The 20,508-nt window shown below is 38.7% G+C and overlaps 1 protein-coding gene across 2 annotated transcripts in view; it reads left to right on the top strand.

The window, feature by feature from the left end:
* adgra3 (adhesion G protein-coupled receptor A3) overlaps positions 1-20,508 on the top strand; it is a 158,343-nt gene that overhangs the window by 117,318 nt on the left and 20,517 nt on the right. For both annotated transcript variants that reach the window (XM_048544047.2, XM_048544038.2), the window contains exons 12-16: positions 4,453-4,614; positions 4,807-5,019; positions 7,373-7,580; positions 8,372-8,580; positions 18,558-18,682. In XM_048544047.2, the coding sequence (XP_048400004.1) occupies positions 4,453-4,614; positions 4,807-5,019; positions 7,373-7,580; positions 8,372-8,580; positions 18,558-18,682 (917 nt within the window). The remainder of the gene's footprint in view (positions 1-4,452; positions 4,615-4,806; positions 5,020-7,372; positions 7,581-8,371; positions 8,581-18,557; positions 18,683-20,508) is intronic.

The raw sequence follows: 20,508 nt of genomic DNA, 5'->3' as shown, positions 1-20,508 counted from the left end.
CCAGGAATATATAACAACCAGTTCCTCCCTTCCTTGAGCCAGGTGTCCATCATTGCCATGTGGAAGTTTGAGGCTGTGGTAATCTTCATCTCCCCGATCTTATTCACATACGTGCGTTATAAGTTGTTTCTTAAGTACAAATCCACATCTTAAAGTATTATTCTCTATTTTTCATACTAAATGCCTCTCCCAGCATTTTGTGTGCCCTGGTACCTCTTTATTATATTCTGTCCTGGTTTCCACACCCTTGCTGAATTAGGTTAATCATCCTAACAGCACTAGAAAAATGCTCCACAAGGATCTCTATCCCAGAATTGATCAACTGCAACGCATCCAGCTTGTACAACGTCATGTCCTACAGAGGTAGTGTCGGTTTTCTAGGAATCCCTACTGCACCATGTTTCCACCCACATACTTGTTGGCCTTGTCTTCCTATTCATGAACTCACTAGCATGTGCCCCTGAGAATACTTTGGACGTTATTACTTTGCAGACACACTTAATTGGCTACCTAAATGTCGATTGCAGGACCTCAACCCTTTCTGAACTACTTTCTTGATACTAAAATATCCGTGACCTCTGGCCCCCTTCAGTGGCAAATGAGGATCTAGGTCAAGATCCCAGCAATCTCCTCTCTTGCCTCGCTCAGTAACCTGGGGTAGATATCTTTGGGTCCTGGGGATGTTTCCACTTTAGTGCCCTTCAAGACATGCAACACCACTTCTTTCTTGATCTCAAAATGCTCTAGCATCTTCACTTGTTCCACACAAGTCTCACTACCCTTCATATCCTTCTCCTGGGTGAATATCAATGCAAAGTGCTCAATTAGGATTTCACCCACATCTTGTGCCTCCAAGTACAGATTCCCTCTTTTATCCTTGAGTGGTCCTGAACTCTTATCAGCTGGTCTTTAAACAGTTCCCACATGTCAAATTTGGACACGTCTGATAACAGCTCCTCCCAGTTAACATTCTCTAGCTGCTACCTAACACTGCTGTCCACGTGGTTATCTGCTTTATTTGTGATGCCTATGATACAATTTGCACAGGGGCTCGTCTAAATCATGTGAAGTGTCCACAGTTCCCTCTTTGCCATTGTGCAGGCCAAAGTACCCTGCCGTACCTTGACTTATATTCCTAAATTACTTGATTTCCTGCGTTTTGTTTATGTCTAATTCCTTTAAATTGTACTATTGACTGAAAAACTGGTGATTACTAGAAATTCTTTGTCCTTGATGACAAACCACTTGTAACACTATCCTTAACAACCGGTGCTCAACAACTGGTTAGCTCAGGATGCTATGATGTCATTTGTGCTTTGTTTCCCTGTTGTTCAGTCACATCTTGAAGGCTGCACCCTTCTCTAACTCTCGTTCCTGAAGGTAAATTTTGGCTGCCCCTGTGCTCTGCTATGTTGTTTGAGGAGCTCCTGTCTCCATTCTCTCTCCTACCTCCAGCAGCTGCTTTCCCACATGCTCCCATTCTTTATGAAGCTAAATTAGTTTTTAATAAGAAAAACTTAAAAATATAATTTTAAAAATGTAGAAGGTATAAATATAAATACAAGCGAAGGCAGGTCAAGCATATCGATTAATGAAATGTGATAAATGAAACCTATGGAAGAGCTTGCACCTGTCTAGAACTTTCACTATTTCACAATGTCCTTAAGCATTAAGACTCACAGTCATAGAATTGTACAGCACAGAAACACAAACATCGGTCTAACATGCCCATGCCGATCAGATATTCTGTATTTCTAGTCCCATTTACCAGAACTTGGCCTGTATCCCTCTAAATTCTTTCCCATTTATATACACAACCCTTTACCTTCTAAATGTTGTAATTTTACCAGCCTCCTCCACCTCCAGTGGCAGCTCATTCCATACACGCACCACTCTCTGTGTGGAAAAAGTTGCTCCTTACATCCCTTTTAAATCCTTACTCTCCTTCTTTAAACCAATGCTGGCTAGTTTTGGACTCCCCTAACCCTGGGAAGAGACATCGACCATTTACCTTAGCCATGCCCCTTATGATCTTAAAAACCTCTAAGATCATCCCTCATCCTCCGATGTTGCAGGGAAAGTAGCCGCAGCCCATTCAACCTCTCCCTATAGCTCAAACCCTCTAACCCTGGCAACATCTTCACAAATCTTTTCTGAATGCTTTCAAATTTAACAACGTCCTTCCTATTAGCAAGGAGACCCAAACTGAACTTCACTTCAATAATGTTTGGTTGGCTGCATAGTCCCTTCTCATGAAGGAAATATAGCAGTCAAACTGCACAAAGCAAGGGACTGTAAATGATAACATAATAAGGAACTAGCTAATTTATTTTATGAGAAGCCAAAACAGAAATTGCTGGAGAAGCTCAGCAGGTCTGGCAGCATCTGTGAAAAGAAAATAAATCTTGTTCAGAGGAAGGATCCCTGGAACCGAAACGTTACACTGATTTCTTTTCACAGATGCTGCCAGACCTGCTGAGCTTTACCAAAAATTTTTGTTTTTTGTTTCTGATTTACAACATCTGTATTTCTTTCGGTTTTAATTTAGTTTATGTTTTGATTGTGGGATATATATGAGTCAGGATTCTAAGAAAACTCCCTTATATTTCTTCACTGAATCCTTTATTCCTATTTGAGAGGATAAATTGGGCCTTGGTTTATGTACGTATGTATCCGTGTTTGTGCAACTTATCCAAATGACAGCGCTTGTGATTCGGCAGCATTCTCTTGGTACTGCATTGAAATCCCAATCCAGATTATGTGCTTGAGTCTCTGAAGTGAAGAGTGAATTTGCATGATGAACAGAGGTGAAAATACTATTCATTGAGCCTAGATTCACTCAATAAAGAGAAGAAGAGGTATAGTTAAAGAATGTTTACAGCACTGAAAGCAAGAAAAGCAATTTTGTGGCCATGTAAGATGCTACAAAATGGCATTTAAGCACTTCACAACAGTTGAAGTACATTTTAACCTCTTGTGATATATGAAATAGAGCCAATTTGCACACACATGCTTACAAACAGCATGGAAACACACCCTTCAGTCCAATTCGTCCATGCCAACCAGATATCCTAAATTAATCTAGTTCCATTTGCCAGCAATAGGCCCATATACCTCTAAACCCTTCCTATTCATGTACCCATTCCGATGACTAGGAATGGTTCACAAATGTAATGACAAGCAGATAATCTGTTTTAGTGACATTGATTGACCGATTAAATATTGATCAGGATACAGTCAAACATTGAACGATTGGGTTGGAAAATGGAAGAATAATTAGGCATGGTCAGGAAGCAAGAAAGATAGGATGCAAACAACTTTCTGTGGGGGAAAGAAAATCTATCAACAAAGAATGCAAGTACCTATTAATGGATTTTGATTTCTACTAATTCACTGTCTTTATTTTGTATAATCTGGTACATCATAATATTGAGAATCTTCATGTAATTATTTGCAGCTATAAATGTTTATCTAAGAAAGTTGTTTATTATAAACGTATATCAATTAGTTTAAAACGTCTCTTATGATGCACAAAAACAAGAGCAATGAAATATAAATATGCATGGTTCTACAGGGATATAATCTAATTGTGCGACCTCATCATGGTTGATTTATATCCATTTCAAAAATTGATAACAAATTTACACACTTACCAGCATGTAAATCAAACTATTGTTTAGCTCTAGCCAGTGAAGATGTTATTTAATTCATATTTGCACGGGGACTAGTATTTTCTACTTTGGTGATTTCCGTAGATAGGCCAATTAAACCCCAGCTCTTACAAGCTAGTTGAAATTCATACCTTGAAAGTGATGTTTGCATTCACAAATGTAAAATTAATCAAGTTGCTTGTTCGATGGGTGATTATCCTTGGGAATACAATACTTATTTAATTTCAACTAAAGAAAAATTAAATATTGAGAATATTTGCTGAAATCCCTCAAAATGCCCTCAGTGCACATGCGCAAAATGTGTATGTGCAGTACTCCTGCAGTTGTGCTCGTGATGTCATTCTGTCCCATTCACTTCATTCTACTATGCTTACTTTGGTGCTGCCTGTTCATTTTACTAGCAGTGCAGGCATGCACAAAATGAACCCTTCAGGAGTGTCAGGAGATGTGGCCTTAAATCTTCTGGCTGACAGAGGACTGGCAGTTTTGCAATTGGCAGATTGGTGTTGTATTTCATTTGAATGAGTCACCTGTTAGGGATGTATAAGTAGAGCTCATGTATTTTGTGCATCGTCATAAAGATTGTATTGCATCTATGGCATCAGACTGTTAAACATTGACAGTTGTTACATAAGTATTATATTAGTGGAAAAAATGCATTGACTGTACGGAATATTTTCAATAAAAATAATCACAATGATTGTCTTTCATTTCCGTTAAAGCATTACAATTTTCATATTGGCATATCTGACATTTTAAAAAATGTGTTTGTTTCTTTTAGCTTGGGGATGTCATGGTGGATATTGCTAGTAACATCATGTTAGCAGACGAACATGTCCTTTGGCTGGCTCAGTGGGAAGCAAAGGCCTGCTCTCGAATTGTTCAATGTTTGCAACGTATTGCTACTTACAGACTGGCAAGCGGAGCCCCAGTTTATTCCACAGTAAGAGCAGGGTTTTGAAATTTTCTGAAATAAATACTAAAAATTTTTCGTACCTCCTAAGGTAAAGATGTAATTAGTTTGTTTTTCACCAAGTTTCATTGTTAATAAGATGGATGTCTGTTTTTGCCTAATTAAAATGTTGGCAATTATGTTCGTATATATTTCTAATAACATGATTAATATTTTTCACAGTATTCTCCAAACATTGCCATGGAAGCTTCTATGGTGAAGGCTAATGGCTTCAGTGGAATGACTTGCACTGTATTCCAAAAGGTAGCCATGGCAGACAGAACAGGAAATGCTGACTTTGCACGGCGAGATCCTGATGGCAATTTGGACAAACAATTCAGTTTTAAGTGTAGCCCTGGCAATGTCAGCAACACTCTTTCCAGTTTTGCGATCAAGGTAAGCAGGTTATTAGGGATGAGTAAAATACCTGAAAATTTTTATAATTTTTACGTAAATTTCTAGCTGTATTGTTTTTTGGAATGTAATTGTTCAAATAATACCATCTTGATTAATGCTTAAGAAGTGGTCTTGGAAAGTCAAGCAGCTATTTGTTCAGCACGGTGGCTCAGTGGTTAGCACTGGTGCCTCACAACACCAGGGAGCTGGATTTGATTCCATCCTCGGGCGACTATCTGTGTGGAGTTTGCACATTGTCCCTGTGTCTATCTGGGTTTCCTCCGGTTTCCTCCCACAGTCCAAAGATGAGAAGGCTAGGTGGATTGGCCATGCTAAATTGCCTGTAGTGTTCAGGGATGTGCAGATTAGGTGGGTTATTAGCAGTGTGGTTCTGGGTGGGATGCTTTGAGGTTCAGTGTGGACTGGTTGGGCCAGAAGGCCTGTTTCCACACTGTAGGGATTCTGTGATTTTTAGCACTGAAATCAGGAGAAATTCAATCCTTTTTAGAGGATAACCATATATTTTGACTTCTGTGGATTGTTGTTCTCAGCAACATGTTCAAACTTCCAGTTTATTATCAAGTACTTTTGTTATAATGTGATACTAAACTCTTGAGGAAGTAAGAAAAGACAGCCAGCTAGTTTGGGGGTTAGTCCATAGGATTTCACCTGAGAGCTTCCTAAATCCAGTTCTAACTGATATAATGAAAATCTCCTTACTCCATCAACCGCCTTTAGTATTAAATCAGCAGTGAACTTAGCTTTAACTGGACCTATCTTGGAAATCTCACTAAGACTTATGAATGGCAATAATGAGAAATTAGAATCCCTATCTCTGCACATATAAAAGAGCTACTTCTTTTCACGGATTATTGCAAGTACAACTAGTGAGGACTTATAACAAAACAAAAAGTGGCTAATGAATTCTGGTCCTGGAACTTACCTATTCTCTATTTAATGAAAGGAATGCATATAGAAATAACGTTCCTGGGAACTCTTGAGTTGGAATGTGACTTTGTTTTTGTTTGTCTTCTGCCGAATAAGCTTGAACTTTAATATAATTCAGTTTGTTTAAAATGTCATGTTTGTAGTGTGACTGCTTTATAACTGTAGAACAAAATTACTTGCACCAGCATAAAACATTTTATTCAGAATGAGTTAGTGTTCAAAAAAAGTCCAACCAAGTCTAATATCAGCTTGTACAAGAGATTACATCATCATAGAAAAATAATATTCTTTGTTCCATCAGGCCATCTGTGGTCTCTCCAGGAATCAATCTGATGTATTTCCCCTAGTGAAGGTCTTGGCTATTTTTCAAAATAAGGAGTAGACTTGTGCAAGTGATAATTGATGCTGTCCTGGAATAGGTGCCTTCAGTGGTATTTAGTGCTACTTGACGAGTGCAAAAAATTTTATTCTCATCTTGGAGGTGCTGCTGTTGAAAATCTGCCCATGCCAACCTTAATCAACTCTCCAGACATTATTGGGCATTTAATGTTGCAAAATGAAAAAAATCAATACATAAACTTTTCATTCTCGGCCTTTTTAATTACGATAGAAGAAATGATTCAAGGTTACCATACTGCTTAAAAATTTAATTTTGGAAGTAGAATATTTAGACTGTCAGTAGTCATCATAAAACTCTGATTGTTTCGAATGTTTATGCTTTCATGTACAGTACTGGGCAAGGTGGGATGAGGAGACTGGTGGGACGAGTTGACACAGTTAGTTCGGTTGGCCAGTTTACTGGTGTATGAATTAGATAATCAATAGTACCACAGGTATCGATTTCCTGTTCTGGCCTGAGATACATGTAACGTCTGCTACTTAATGGAGTTGAAAGTCCCTGCACTTTGTCATGGTTTGGTGAATAATTGCCAATAAAAGCCAAGGACCGGCTTTCGGGCAGAGGACTTGACAGAAAGTATTTGGCATCCTCGCATATCAGATGACAATTTTAAATTTAAGTTTATGGGGACACATTTTTTGTTCATTTGGGTCAGAGACTGAGGCTCAATAATTGTCACGGTAGAAAAGAAGTTAAATATTCTAGTTGTAATATGATATTTCACCCACCAGTAAATGGAACAGGCAATTAACGGCAGTAAGCAATGAAAACACATGACATCCAATTTCTGAAGTGCTAATTTTGGATTCCACTTTATTCAGGACCCTTGTTTTGTCTGGAAAATAGAATTGTGAGATGTGGTTTCCCTTGCTGCAGAAAATGTATAGTCACCTGAGTCTTTATTTTTTATGTCATGGCATTTTTGAGTTTTTGCACTGGCATATGACTAATCATAATCAGTTGTGTGTGGCAATTTTCAAGCTATATATTTTAAACATTCTGTAGAATACTGTTCCAGAAGCATCTGTTCAGTTGCCACCATCCTTGTTTGCCCATAATCCTGTACCAAACCAAATGGAAGATGGAGTTTACAAATTGCAACTTATTGCTTTCCGGAATGGCAAACTTTTTCCAAGCACTGGGAATTCTACAAATTTGGCAGATAATGGAAAGAGACGATCTGTGGCCTCTCCAGTCATCTATACAAAAATAGGTAGGAATCTGGAAGTGTGCACTTTTCAAAATATGACATTTCATTTCTTCAATCTTGTTTTCAACAACTTTAGTACCTTGGTTTACAAATGAATGATGATGACAAAGAGAATAAGTTATTGGGAGGTAGACAGTAGAGACTAAGTGCAGGATATATATATTTGAAGTTATTTGATTAGGATTCAAATTGGAAAAAAAGTTCCATTTTTGTCTTTCTGATACTGATCAACTTAGTTTATTTTGTCTTAATATGAGAATGTAATCCAACTGGTTGAAGTGTTTGAGCAGCTGTGTTGAACAATTCAAAACAGCATTTCTAACATGGTTTATGTGCCCAAAATGCTGCCAGTTTTTCTAATTCTAATTTTAAAAAGTTCTGCACTGTCTTGAGTTCATCTTCTATCTGCAATTTGTTGTCTCATTTTACATGGTTTCCTCCAACCTGCTTTCGATCTATCCTGTTACCTGTGAGGGACTTGGTGATATAAACAGAAGTCTCTCAAGTAGGCTGAAATTTTGTTGAGTTTTTTGATGGTAGATATTTGTGGAACTCTTAATATGATTTTGTTCCTGTTGACTGAAAGAAAAGACATTCTTTATTATTGTGCTTTGTGTACTAGATAGGCCACAGAACCTTGATCATGACCAAAATTAATGGTGATGTCCAGTATTGCGAGACCGTAGATAATAAGTGAGAAAAATCAGTGCAGCTTGCTTTTAATGTAAAGGTTTATTCATGCATTTAGTATTGTTCGACTGCCCTTATAATATTTCTTTGTTTTTCTTTAAAAGATGGTTACAGTTTGTATTCACTCAGCCAACCTATCACTGTTACACTGCGTCGTATTGCACATGGGGTAGATGCTGTTGCTGCTTACTGGGATTTCAACCTCTTGAATGGTTATGGAGGATGGCTATCTGATGGCTGCCAGATAGTCATGTCAGATGAGAATGTCACCACGATGCAGTGTTACTCGTTGAACAACTATGCAGTACTGATGGTAAGATATTGATGCAATGTTTCTGAGCTTTTAAGGACTTTCCATTCTGTTCCTTTTACAAACTGTAACTAAACTATCATACGCAGTCTTCAATTTTTATACTGTTGTTGCTCACAACACTCCTACATACCTGATTGTTGCAATTGACCTCAAAATTGTAGAATCCTATTGCATTATACAGTTACCTTTAAAATTATCCCCACTTGTTAATAACCCTTCAACTAAGGGGAACAGCTGCGATTTTCACGCTGTCCATGGCCCTCATAAATTTATACACCTGTCTCAGGTCACCACCTCAGCCTTTTGAGCTCCAAAGAAAACATCCCAAATTTATCCAGCCTCTCTTCATTACTTAAATGCTCCATCTCAGGCAACATCCTAGTGAATCTTCCTTGCATCCTCTCCAGTGTAATCGTTGTCCTTGCTTTAGTATGATGACCAGAATTCCACACAGCGCTTCGGCTATTACTTAACCAAACTTCTGTATGGCTCCAACATGACTTCATCACTCTTAGAATCTGTGCTATGACTGATATAAGTAAATGTTCCATATGCCTCCATAGCTACTTTTTTCTTAGAGTCTTGCCTCTGTCAGGGATCTATGGATAAGTACCCCAAATCCCTCTGTTCCTCTGAACTTCCTAGTATCTTGCTATCTTGAGAGGTCGATAGCTTAACACTGACGGCTAGTGTGACGTGGGAACTTCTAATAGGTTAGGTTTAGTGAGAATTGGCATTTTTATTGGTGTGTTGTGAAGCAGAGGTTGACTGTCCTTTGATAACTAAAACTGAAACACCCAGAGCAGCTCATCTCACCTCATAATCTGTTAAAGAAAGTGTGTAAAGTGACGTAACCTGCCTCTCACGCCCTAATGTGTTATAAAGGGGAGATTAAATGAAATGAACTCTTGACAGTCACTTTATAATCAACAAGTAACAATTTATTTATCTAACTGAACAAATTAACAGAACTATTAACAAATCAAACAATTCCCCCTTAACTACTAATTATTCCCAAAAAAACCAAAATTCTAATGGTTTTGCTGTTCTAATAGATATGAGCCTCAATTATATAAAACAAACTTTAAAAAAAACTAAATCTCTCAAAATTACAGCCAGGATATGACTTCTAGAATGCTCTGCGCCCTCTCCGCTGATCTTCAGTGTGGAACGCCTTTCTCCATTGAATTCCTGTATCAGGAATATAAACTAAGAGTGCTGCGATACATTTATTTAGATGTTAGGTACTCTGATAGTTTAGAATTCTATGAGAGCCAGTGATTTTCTCTTCAGAGCTGATGGGTTATGTTCAGGCCACATTTGGAGTATTGCGCGCAGTTTAGGGCCCCATATCTCAAGAAAGATGTTCTGGCCCTGGAATGGGTTCAGACAAGGTTCATGAGAAATGTTCCCAGGAATGAAAAGCTTAACATATGAGGAATGTTTGAGGACTCTGTGTCTATACACAGTGGAGTTTGGAAGGATGAGGAGGGATCTAATTGAAACTTACAGAATATTGAATGGTCTGGACAGCGTGGATGCTAAGAAGATGTCTCCATTGGTGGGAGAGATGAGTACCCAAGGGCACAACCTTAGAGTAAAGGGAAGACCTTTTAGAACAGAGTTAAGGAGAAACGTTTTTAGCCAGAGAGTGGTGAATCTGTGGAATTCACTCCTACAGACGTCTCTGGAGGCCAGGTCATTGAGTATATTTAAGGTAGCGACAGACAGATTCTTGATTGTATGGGGATCAAGGGTTACCAGGGAGAAAGCAGGAGGATGGATTCAAGAAACTTATCAGCCATGATTGAATTGCAGAGTAGACTCAATGGACTGAATGGCCTAATTTCTGTCCTATGTTTTATGGTCTTGTGTGTTGTTAACTGTATCAGATGCCAGTTGTTCTTGTACCGATTTTCAAATGTCCTCCTCATATATACCCTTGATGACAAATTAATTTCTTACACTAGGTTGTCAAAACCATCAGATTTAAATTTAAGATAACAAGATGTAGAGCTGGATGAACACAGCAGGCCAAGCAGCATCAGAGGAGCAGGAAGTCTGACGTTTTAGGCCTAGACTCTTCATTTCTGAAGAAGGGTTTAGGCCCGAAACGTCAGCCTTCCAGCTCCTCTGATGCTGCTTGGCCTGCTGTGGTCATCCAGCTCTACACTTGGTTATCTCAGATTTTCCAGCATCTGCAGTTCCTACTGTCTCTGAAACAGATTTAAATTTCGTTGTTTTTGTCTCCTGATTTAAATTAATTGGCCAATTTTCAGACCAGTTGCCTTTATAACAAAACTACTGCCTGGATTGCTAACCATACAGCATTTTGATACAGTGTTTCAATTTTAGGAGCTCCCTATGCACCTGCACATTTTTTTTTCTTTAAAGCTAGAAAAAGCACATCATCTTTTAAAGAGACCACACTCCCAACCCACCCCCCCCCATCATTTTATTAACATCAAATCCTAACAAGCTGCTTTCCAACCAAACTCGCAACACCTCCCCCCTTAAGAAAAAAAGTGAACCATTATGATGAAAAGGTGGATTCATTTTTATTCCTCTAAATCTTAAAGCCGTTAAGACTAGAACCATAGGCCATTAACCTAGAGTTACCCATTTCATATGAATTCTATATACATATATAACATTGAACAGGACTATCTTATATAAACATTTTTCTTTTATACTTGTGATAAAGTATCTGTAATAAGATTTTCACGACCCGCAACATGTACAATCTGTAAATTAAATGCTTGTAACTTAAGACGCCAAGAAATAGCCAGGTTGCTCTTATCTTTAAATCTTTCAAAAATGTCAAAGGATTGTGATCAGTATATGCAACCATCTCTGATATATTGTTTGCAACATAAGTGTTAAAATGTTCTAAGGCCAGTACCGAACTCAATAATTCTTTTTCAACAGTTGAATATTTTTTCTGGTGACTAATGAGTTTCTTTGGAAAAAAAGCCAGTTCACAGCTCCAAGGCCGACATCACTTGCGTCAATAGTGACTTTAAATGGTTTCAAAAATTTGGTGTGGCTAAAACTGGTGCAGTGGTTAACACTCCTTTTAACTTCTCAAATAACTCTTGGCACTGTTCTGTCCATGAAAGTTTTGTGGTCTTGTTTAACAAATTTGGCAGCGGTGCTATCATGCTACTAAAGTTTGGTATAAATTTCCTGTAAAATCCGCTCAGTCCCAAAAATCATAACACCACCTTCAAGCATGGTCATGGAAATTCCTGGATGGCCTTCGTCTTTATGTATCTTTGTGTCATCCATCCATGTCCAGTGTGTGCCGTGAGAATGTCACCTTCACGAATTCTATTTTGCCAAACTTATGACCAAATTTCCTTTCATGGCCTCTCAAAGAGCTCTGCTAAATGTGCCATGTGATCTGCCCACAAGTGGCTAAAGATCACTAAGTCATCTATGTAGGTGGCATAATTCGTCAATCCTGCCACGACTCTGTCCGGACTGCTGTATTCTTCATTCCAAAGGGCATTACTTTAAGTTAACATAGCTTATTTGGGGTTACAAAAGCAGAAACTACTTTCACTATCTCCAAAAAAGTTATTTGCCAGTAACCAAGAAGTCAGCCCAACTCTGTGATGTAAGTGGCTTGTCAGACATTCTCTACAAAGCCATTCAGCCTTGGAATTGGATACGAGCCTGATTTAGTCACTGTGTTGATCTTACGAAAATCTACGCAACGTTGTTGAGTGTCATCAGGTTTGGGAACCAATACAATCAATTAGTGAACTCTACTCACTTTTACTCTGTTTGATGATGTCTTCTAGGAGCATCACTTCCATTTCCTTCTGTACTTGTGCTGCTTTGAGAGCATTAAGCCTATAGGGTGTTGTTTTATTGGAACAGCATTCCTTCTGTCCACTTCATGTATTATAGCATTTGTCCTCCCCATTCTATTTCAATATATGGCCTCATAGAGCTACAAGTCTTTCAATTCACTTCTCTGTTCATGAGACAGAGAACTTACTACCCTATCCCATTTTTTTGAGGACTTCCTCATTATTCAACTTATTCTGAGGCACATCAAAATTCAAATTATCTGGATTTGATTCCTTCCTCTGAGTGGCAGTAACTAATACCTGTTTCTCTGGTTCCCTTTCCCTCTCATGTAAGGTTTCAGCATGTTCACATGAGATACCCAATATTTGTTTTCTTATTTGGCATCTTTACCAGATAATTCACCTGACTTATCTTCTTCTCAATCTGATAGGGACCATCAGACCCCCTGCTATGAAGGGATCTCCTACCACTGGCAACAACATAAATATTTTATCCGCATGGGCAAACGTACAAATTTTGATTTCTTATCTGCTTCTTGCGTCATTAGATGCTGTGCCACCTTCAAATATTGTCTAGATAATTCACCCACTCTGTTTAATCTTTGTCTCGTCTCAGATACATAATTCAACTGTGAGATCTCTGACTTCGGACCTATCGAACTTTCCTTAATTAAATTTTAAAGGCCCTCTTATTTCGTGTCCAAATATCAATTCAAATGGAGTAAACTGAGTTGATTCATTTGGAACATCTCTAGTAGTGAATAACATAAATAAAATATAAATGGAATACCCTTATCCCAATTATTTGGGTAATCCTGACAATAGACCTTCAGCATTGTCTTTAGTGTCTGATGCCACCTTTCCAATGCTCCCTGGGATCTAGGTTGGTACACACTTGATTTAAAGTGTTGGATGCCTAGACTATCCATGACCACCTCACATAATTTGGCAGTAAAATTGGACCCTTGGTCTGACTGAATCGCCCTGGGAGTCCATAACGGGTAAAAACAAAAAAAAAACAAGCAACTCCTCCACAACCTTCTTTGCCTTGACATTCCATCATGGAACTGCCTCTGGAAATCTGCTAGACATGTCCATTATGGTTAGCAAATACTGGTTCCCACTTTTGGTTTTTAGGGAGGGGAACCTACGCAATCAATTATAACCCACATGAAAGGTTCTTCAAATGCAAGAACTGGCATCAAAGACGTTAGTTTTGTTACTGCCTGTGGCGTTGCTTCCATCTAATACATATGACAGGTACAGCAAAATTCAATCACATTTTTATGTAATCCAGGCCAATAAAAATGTTTTTGCATCTGAGGAGTTTTCCACACTCCTAGATGACCTACTACACATAATTTGTGTGATACTTCCTGTCTGTACCCTACTGGCAACACAATCTGGTGAACTTCTGCCCATTTCTGCTCTGCACTAACCTGCCAAGGTCTCCACCTCCACCTTAGTATTCTGTCCTTAAGGTAATAACATTCTGGAATACATTCTGATTTCTTTCTGCGTAGGCTTTATAATCTAAATCTTTTATTGTCTCACCTTTTGTTGTAACTCCATTAGTCTTTCAGAACTAAACGTCTCTGCCTGATCCTTTTCTTGCTTAGATTTTTCCTTTATCATTTCATCAAACAGAGTGTCAGCTAACTCAACTTAACTCCTTCATAAAAACCAAAAGAACTGCGGATGCTGTAAATCAAGAACAAAAGCAAAGTTGCTGGAAAAGCCCAGCAGGTCTGGCAGCATCTATGGAGGAGAAAACCGAGTTAACATTCCGGGTCCGGGGACCCTTCGTCAGAACCAGACCCGAAATGTTAATGTTTTCTCCTCCACAGATGCTGCTAGACCTGCTGCGCTTTTCCAGCAACTTTGTTCTTGTTCCTTTTCAACTCCTTCATCTTTCCCTTTGATTTTCCCTTTTTTTTTAAACTTATGACTGTGGGATCTTGTCACCACACAGTGTGGAAAAACGTCAGGGTTTTTTTAAAACTCTTCAATTCCATGGTTTTCTTTTGGCTTCTCCACTACAAAGGGCATCACTCCCACCTTTGATCCAGCTAGGTTATTTTCAAGCTCTTTCAATTACTCCCACTGTCACTTCGCCAGTCTTGATTGAACTTTCCAGCCTTATCTTGCCCAGAGCAATGCTAAATCTCTCTCCATTTATTCCACCGCTGTCACTTTCTTGGGTAACGTTAAAGGGGTGCAAATACTTGCATCTCTTTACTATTAGAGACTGACCGGCTCCCATACTCTCAGTATTTTAACCTTGTTACCTTCTCCCCATGTTCTTCCTGAGTAAACCTCACCCACACAGGTGAAGTCTTTGAAGAGATCAGGCACTATCTTACTTTCCAGCCTGTGAATCAGCTGTGAATTCTCCTGCAGCTCCTCAACTTCTCTTGGGATTTCCTTAACTACCTCAACTAATGCCATTCGTTTAGCCTCTCTTATCACATCCTTTTTCCCAGTACCTCTAACAGTCTACCAACACTGTGACTGTGACTGTGTGTCCTCCTCTATTACAGTGGAAACATCTGAGGCCTTTCACCTCTTTTCCACCCTCTTGTTTTCTCTTTTCACATGTGGTAAGCTATTCCCAGTGTGATCTACTTTTTGCTTTTCATTGAAGGATCTCCTTTTTTCCTAATTTCTATCCTTTACAGAATGAAATTGTTGTCAGAAGTTTGATTTCAATCTATACACTAATGCATATTCATCAGCCATCTCTGCAGCTTTTCTCGCTGTTTTAACTTTTTGTTCCTCCACATGAGTTACCATCACTTCACAAAGTGAGTTCTTCAACGTTCCAGTAGAATAATCTCTCTAAGATCCTCATAAGTCTTTCCTATCTTTAATGCTGCCACCCGTTGAAGTTACTATATTTAATACTTTCAAACGTGACATAAGTCTCACCTGGCTCCTCCTCTATTTTTCTTATATGCTTCTGGTACCAGTTTATAGGCACTCAAAATAGCTTGTTTCACATCTTCTTTGTGTCCTGACACCCCCTGACAGTGCTGCAAACACCTCACTAGCCCTGCCTACCAACTTGGTCTGAATTAACATTATCCACACAGTCTCTGGCCAATTCATCTGTTTAGACAATTTCTCAACTGAAATGAAAAAGGCTTCTACATCTTTTTCATTGAATTTCGCTAAGATTTTGACATGTTTATATATTCCTACCAGATCTTTGTCTATGATGCATCTGCTCATCATCATTCCTCCTTACTAAGCCTATCTTCTACCTTCATTTCCATTATTTTACATCGGCTCTCTTGTTTAATGGTAAACTTTTGAAGTTTAAACTCTCTCTTTTCTTCTACCTCTGCCAGATGATTCTTTTCTTTTTGTTCTGTTTTTAAGTGTAATTTAAATTGTTTCAGCTAAGAATCTTCTTTTCCTTTATCTTCTAAATTCAGTTGTCTAATTTGCAATTTAATTTTTTCTAACTCCACTGCACTTAACTGTTTCTCTGGGAAACCTAAATGCTTGACTAACTCTGTTACAATTTCAGCTTTTCTCTTATCCTTAGTTAAACCCAATTGTAGCCTGTTTGTTAAGTCTGAAAATTTATCCTTCTTTTGTCTTTCTGAACTCCCTTGGCAAATTTGGGAAGCATCTTAAAGCCTCAGAACCTCTTTAGCAAGATCAGAGCCATTTCTGCACTTTTGATTAATTAACAAACCACAAATAACTGAAATTAAACAGATTTTCCACTTCTCACCTAATTTTAATCTTAAAGATCTAGAACAGTAATCCCCAAGTCTGTTTAAATCGGCTGAGACCTATGGTCCCTAAATCTGTTCAAATCTGTCAATATCCATTCAGATCCCCTACACAAACCAGCCAGATCCTGGACTCGAGCCCCCAATCTGTTATGAAGCAGAGGTCAACCCCCTATTATAACTAAAACCAAAACACCCAGAGAAGTTCGCCTCACCTCATAATCTGTTAAAAGAAGTGCACAAAGTGGTATATAACCTGCCTCTCCTATCCAGTCTGTTACCAAGGGGAGGTTAAATGAAATGAACTCCTGGCAGTCAGTTTCTAATCCACAAGTATATATGCATTTGTCTAACTCTTAACAGTGAACAAATTAACAGAACTACTAACAAACGGAGCAATTCCCCCTTAACTACTAAGTATTCCAGAATAAAACTTCGAATAACATGCTGTTCCAATAAGTCTGACTTGTATAAACCAAACTAATTAAAAAAAAAATTAATCTGTCAAAATTACAGTCAGGATACGTCTTATGGAATGCTCAGTGCCCTGTCCGCTGATCCTCAGTCTAGAATGCCTTTCTCCGTCAAATTCTTGACTTGGGAAAATTAGCTAAGAGTGCCACTATGCCTTTATTTAGATAATGGGTACTCTGAGAGCCTAGAGAATTCTGTGAGAGCCAGTGATTTTCTCTTTAGAGCTGATGGGTTGTTAACTCTATTAGTTGGCAGTTGCTCTCACACCGATTTTCAAATGCCCTCTTTTCTTTTTTTAACTTCGATGACCTGTTAATTTCTTACACTCTGATTGACCCTAGTTTGCCAAAGCCATCAGATTTAAATTTAATTGGATTTTGGTCTCAAAGTGCCTTGTTTAAATTATTCCGCTGATTTTCAAACTAGTTGTCTTAGTAACAAAACTAACTATTGCCAGGGTTGCGATCATACAGCCTTTTGATACAGTATGTCAATTTCAGGAATTCTCTGTGCACCTGCACATTTTTTTCTCTAAGCCTGGAAAAAGCACATCTTTTAAAGGGACTGCGCACTCTTCTCCCCTCACCCCATCATGTTACAAACTTCAAATTCTAACATCCTGCCTTCCAATCCACAAATACTCTGCCCAACTTTGCAACATGTGATAGAGGATCAAAAAGTGGACACAGATATTTGAATGGTAAATTGTTAGAGCTTAGGCACGCAAATGTATGTGCAGTTTTCTCCAATGTGAAGTCTAATTGTTCTTTGCTTGTTTTCTCTTTTTGTTCCTGTTCCCCAGATCATTTGATGACATATTTTCTAATAAATCAATTAATTTCATTTTAAAATGTTTCAGAATCTCATTCAATAATTATTTGTGATGGAGTGTTTCATATTCTATCTTTTGTGTCACCCTTGGCTTAGTGGTAGAAATCTTGCCTTCTCTAAAAGGTTGTCTTCCGCGTTGCTGTAGAAACTTCGGCATACTATCTAGGTTGAAATTCAGTGCAGTATAAGTTCAGTGGGTAATAAGAAAGGCAAATGGAATAATGGTCTCTATTCTAAAGGGCATGGAATGCAAGAAAAGCAAAATCTTGCTAAAACTATACAAGGCACTAGTTAGACCACGGTGAATTATTTTGGTCCCTTTTCGAAGGAAATAGAAGGCAGTCCAGAGAAGGTTCATTATGTTCATCCTGGGTATGGAGGGATTTGATATGAGGAAGGTAATTTTGGCCTGAATTCAATGGAGCTAAGAAGATTGAGAGGCAATTTCTTTGAAATGTGCATGCTTCTTATCAGATTTGACAGGGCAGATGTGGAGATGTTGCTTTCCCTTATGCTAGAGTCTAGAACTGGGAGCATTGTGTCAGAATAAAGGGTGACCCAGTTTGATGGATTGGAATTTCACCTCTGAGAGTAATGAATCTCTGGAATTCTGTTGAGAGGTGTCAAGGTTGTGTCATTAAATATATTCAGGGCTGAGATAGGCAAATTTCAATCAGTAAGAGAAGTAAGAGTTATGGGGAAAAGGCAGGAAAGTGGAGTTGAGTAATATCAGCTGAGTCATTAAATAGAGAAGCAGACTGACGGGCCATTTGGCCTACTTCTGCTCCTACCTCTTATGGTCCCTCCTTCAGAGTCTGGGCTGTCATCTTTCCAATCACAGTTTAAACTCAGGATCCATCAGCTTTCTCAGCTGTGTGGTAAAGATCCCATGGTAGTTCCCAAAGAAGAATAGGACTGGCCAATATGTATTCCTCAAACAAAGTTTCCAAACAGATTAACTGGTAAGATGGTGCTACCTATGTGAACAGTCAAACTGCTTTATTTGTGGGAAAACTGTTTGCTCTTAATAGTCATTCCTCATTCTCTTCATGAATATATGTTTCCAATCTTTTATCTGTGCTTGATTGTGATTTTTGTTTGCACCCATCAGGATCTGACTGGTGCGGATTTCCTTCAGCAGTTTGTTGACCTCTTGCATCCAGTAGTTTATGTTGCTGCAGCAGTATTGCTCACTTGCTTGGTCATAATTATGGCCAGCTACATTTACTATCACAGGTAATGCCTTTTCCTTGATGCTATGAACCAATTGTGGTATTCATCTGAACTGTTTCATACAAAAATAATCCAACCATAAAATGTCAACTCAAGGTGATTTGAAATATAGTTTTAAAAATCCTCATTTTTAAAATTATGTGCTGAGCATGACGGAACACAACTAATGTTTTTCCAATTGACATGCACTCTGAGTCTGAGTCTAAGTTGATCAGACCATGAAATCTTTCCTTCTGCCCTCACCCCTCAAATGTCTGGTTTTCTTGGATTTTCTTTTAAAAGAGCTGATCAACGTTCTGTTATTAACACCAACTCTGGACTTGTCTCCTTCCTCTCCAACTGTTACCACTTAATTTATCTTTAGCTCTATGGCCACTAATATCTCTCACCCCCTAACCTTCTGACCTACACTTCTATACCATTTGTTCCTCCAACTTTTAATTCACTAGGGTGGAGTAGAATATGGTGGTGTTTGTGAAGGAAAGAGAAGAATTGGCTTAGGGTTTTTTTTTGTTTTGACATGCTGCACCACCTTTAGCAGCTATACACTACCCTTAGAACATAGAACATATAATAATACAGTCCAGGAATGGGCCCTTTAGCCCACCATGTTCTGCTGAATGTGACACCAAATTCACCTAATCCTCTCTGCCTGTCCTTGGTCCATATCCCTCCATTCCTTGCATACCCATGTGCTTATCTTAAAGTCTCTCAAACGCCCCTATCATTTCTGCCTCCACCACCTACCTTAGCAGCATGTTCCAGACTCCTACCACTTTGTGTGAAAAAAAAATTGCCCCTCACATCCCCTTTGAACTTTTTCCACGGTCACCTTAAATGCATGCCCCCTAGCTTTAGACATTTTAACTCTGGGGGAAAAGATTCTGACTGTCAACCCTATCTATGCATTTCATAATGTTATAAACTTCTATCAAGACTCCATTGCTCCAGAGAAAACAACCCGCGTTTTCCTAGCCTAACCTTCTACCTCATACCCTCAAATTCAAGCAACATCCTGGTAAATCTCTTCTGCACCCTCTCCAAAGCCTCCACATCCTTCCTGTAAAGTAGCAACCAGAATTGAATGCATTACTCTAAGTGTGGCCTAACCAAAGTCTTTTTAAACTGCAACATGACATCCTGACTCTTGTAAAAACTGAAAGAACTACAGATGCTGTAAATCAGGAATAAAAACAGAAGTTGTTGGAAAAGCTCAGTAGGTCTGGCAGCATCTGTGAAGAAAAGACCAGAGTTAATGTTTCGGGTCTGGTGACCCTTCCTCAGAATTGGGGAATGGTCACGGGACCCGAAACATTAACTCTGATTTCTTTTTTCACAGATGCTGCCTGACCTGCTGAGCTTTTCCAACAACTTTTGTTTTTAATCCTGACTCTTCTAGTCCATTCCCTAACCAATAAAAGCAAGCTTGCCTAATGCCGCCTTTACACCCTATCTACTTGTGTGGCCACTTTCAGGGAGATGTGGACTTGAACACCAGTTTTCAGGGTTCTGCCATTAACTGTATACTTTTACATAACATTTGATCTCCCAAAGTGCAGCACCTCACATTTATCCAGATTAAACTCCATCTGTCATTTCTCCACCCATATCTGCAACTGATCTATATCACTCTGTATTGCTTGACAACCTTCTACACTATCCACACCTCCACCAATCTTTTACCATCTCAAATTTATTAACCAACGTATCTACATTTTTCATCCAAGTCATTTATATATTTATTGCAGACAGCAGAGGTCCCAGTACACATCCCTACAGAACACCTCTAGTCAGGGACCTCCAGCCTGAAAAACACCGTTCCACCACTA

The sequence above is a fragment of the Stegostoma tigrinum genome, chromosome 1 (assembly GCF_030684315.1).
Source record: "Stegostoma tigrinum isolate sSteTig4 chromosome 1, sSteTig4.hap1, whole genome shotgun sequence".
Taxonomy (NCBI): Eukaryota; Metazoa; Chordata; class Chondrichthyes; order Orectolobiformes; family Stegostomatidae; genus Stegostoma; species Stegostoma tigrinum.
The sequence above is the reverse complement of the archived record's forward strand: the minus strand, read 5'-3'. Positions and strand labels throughout refer to the sequence as shown.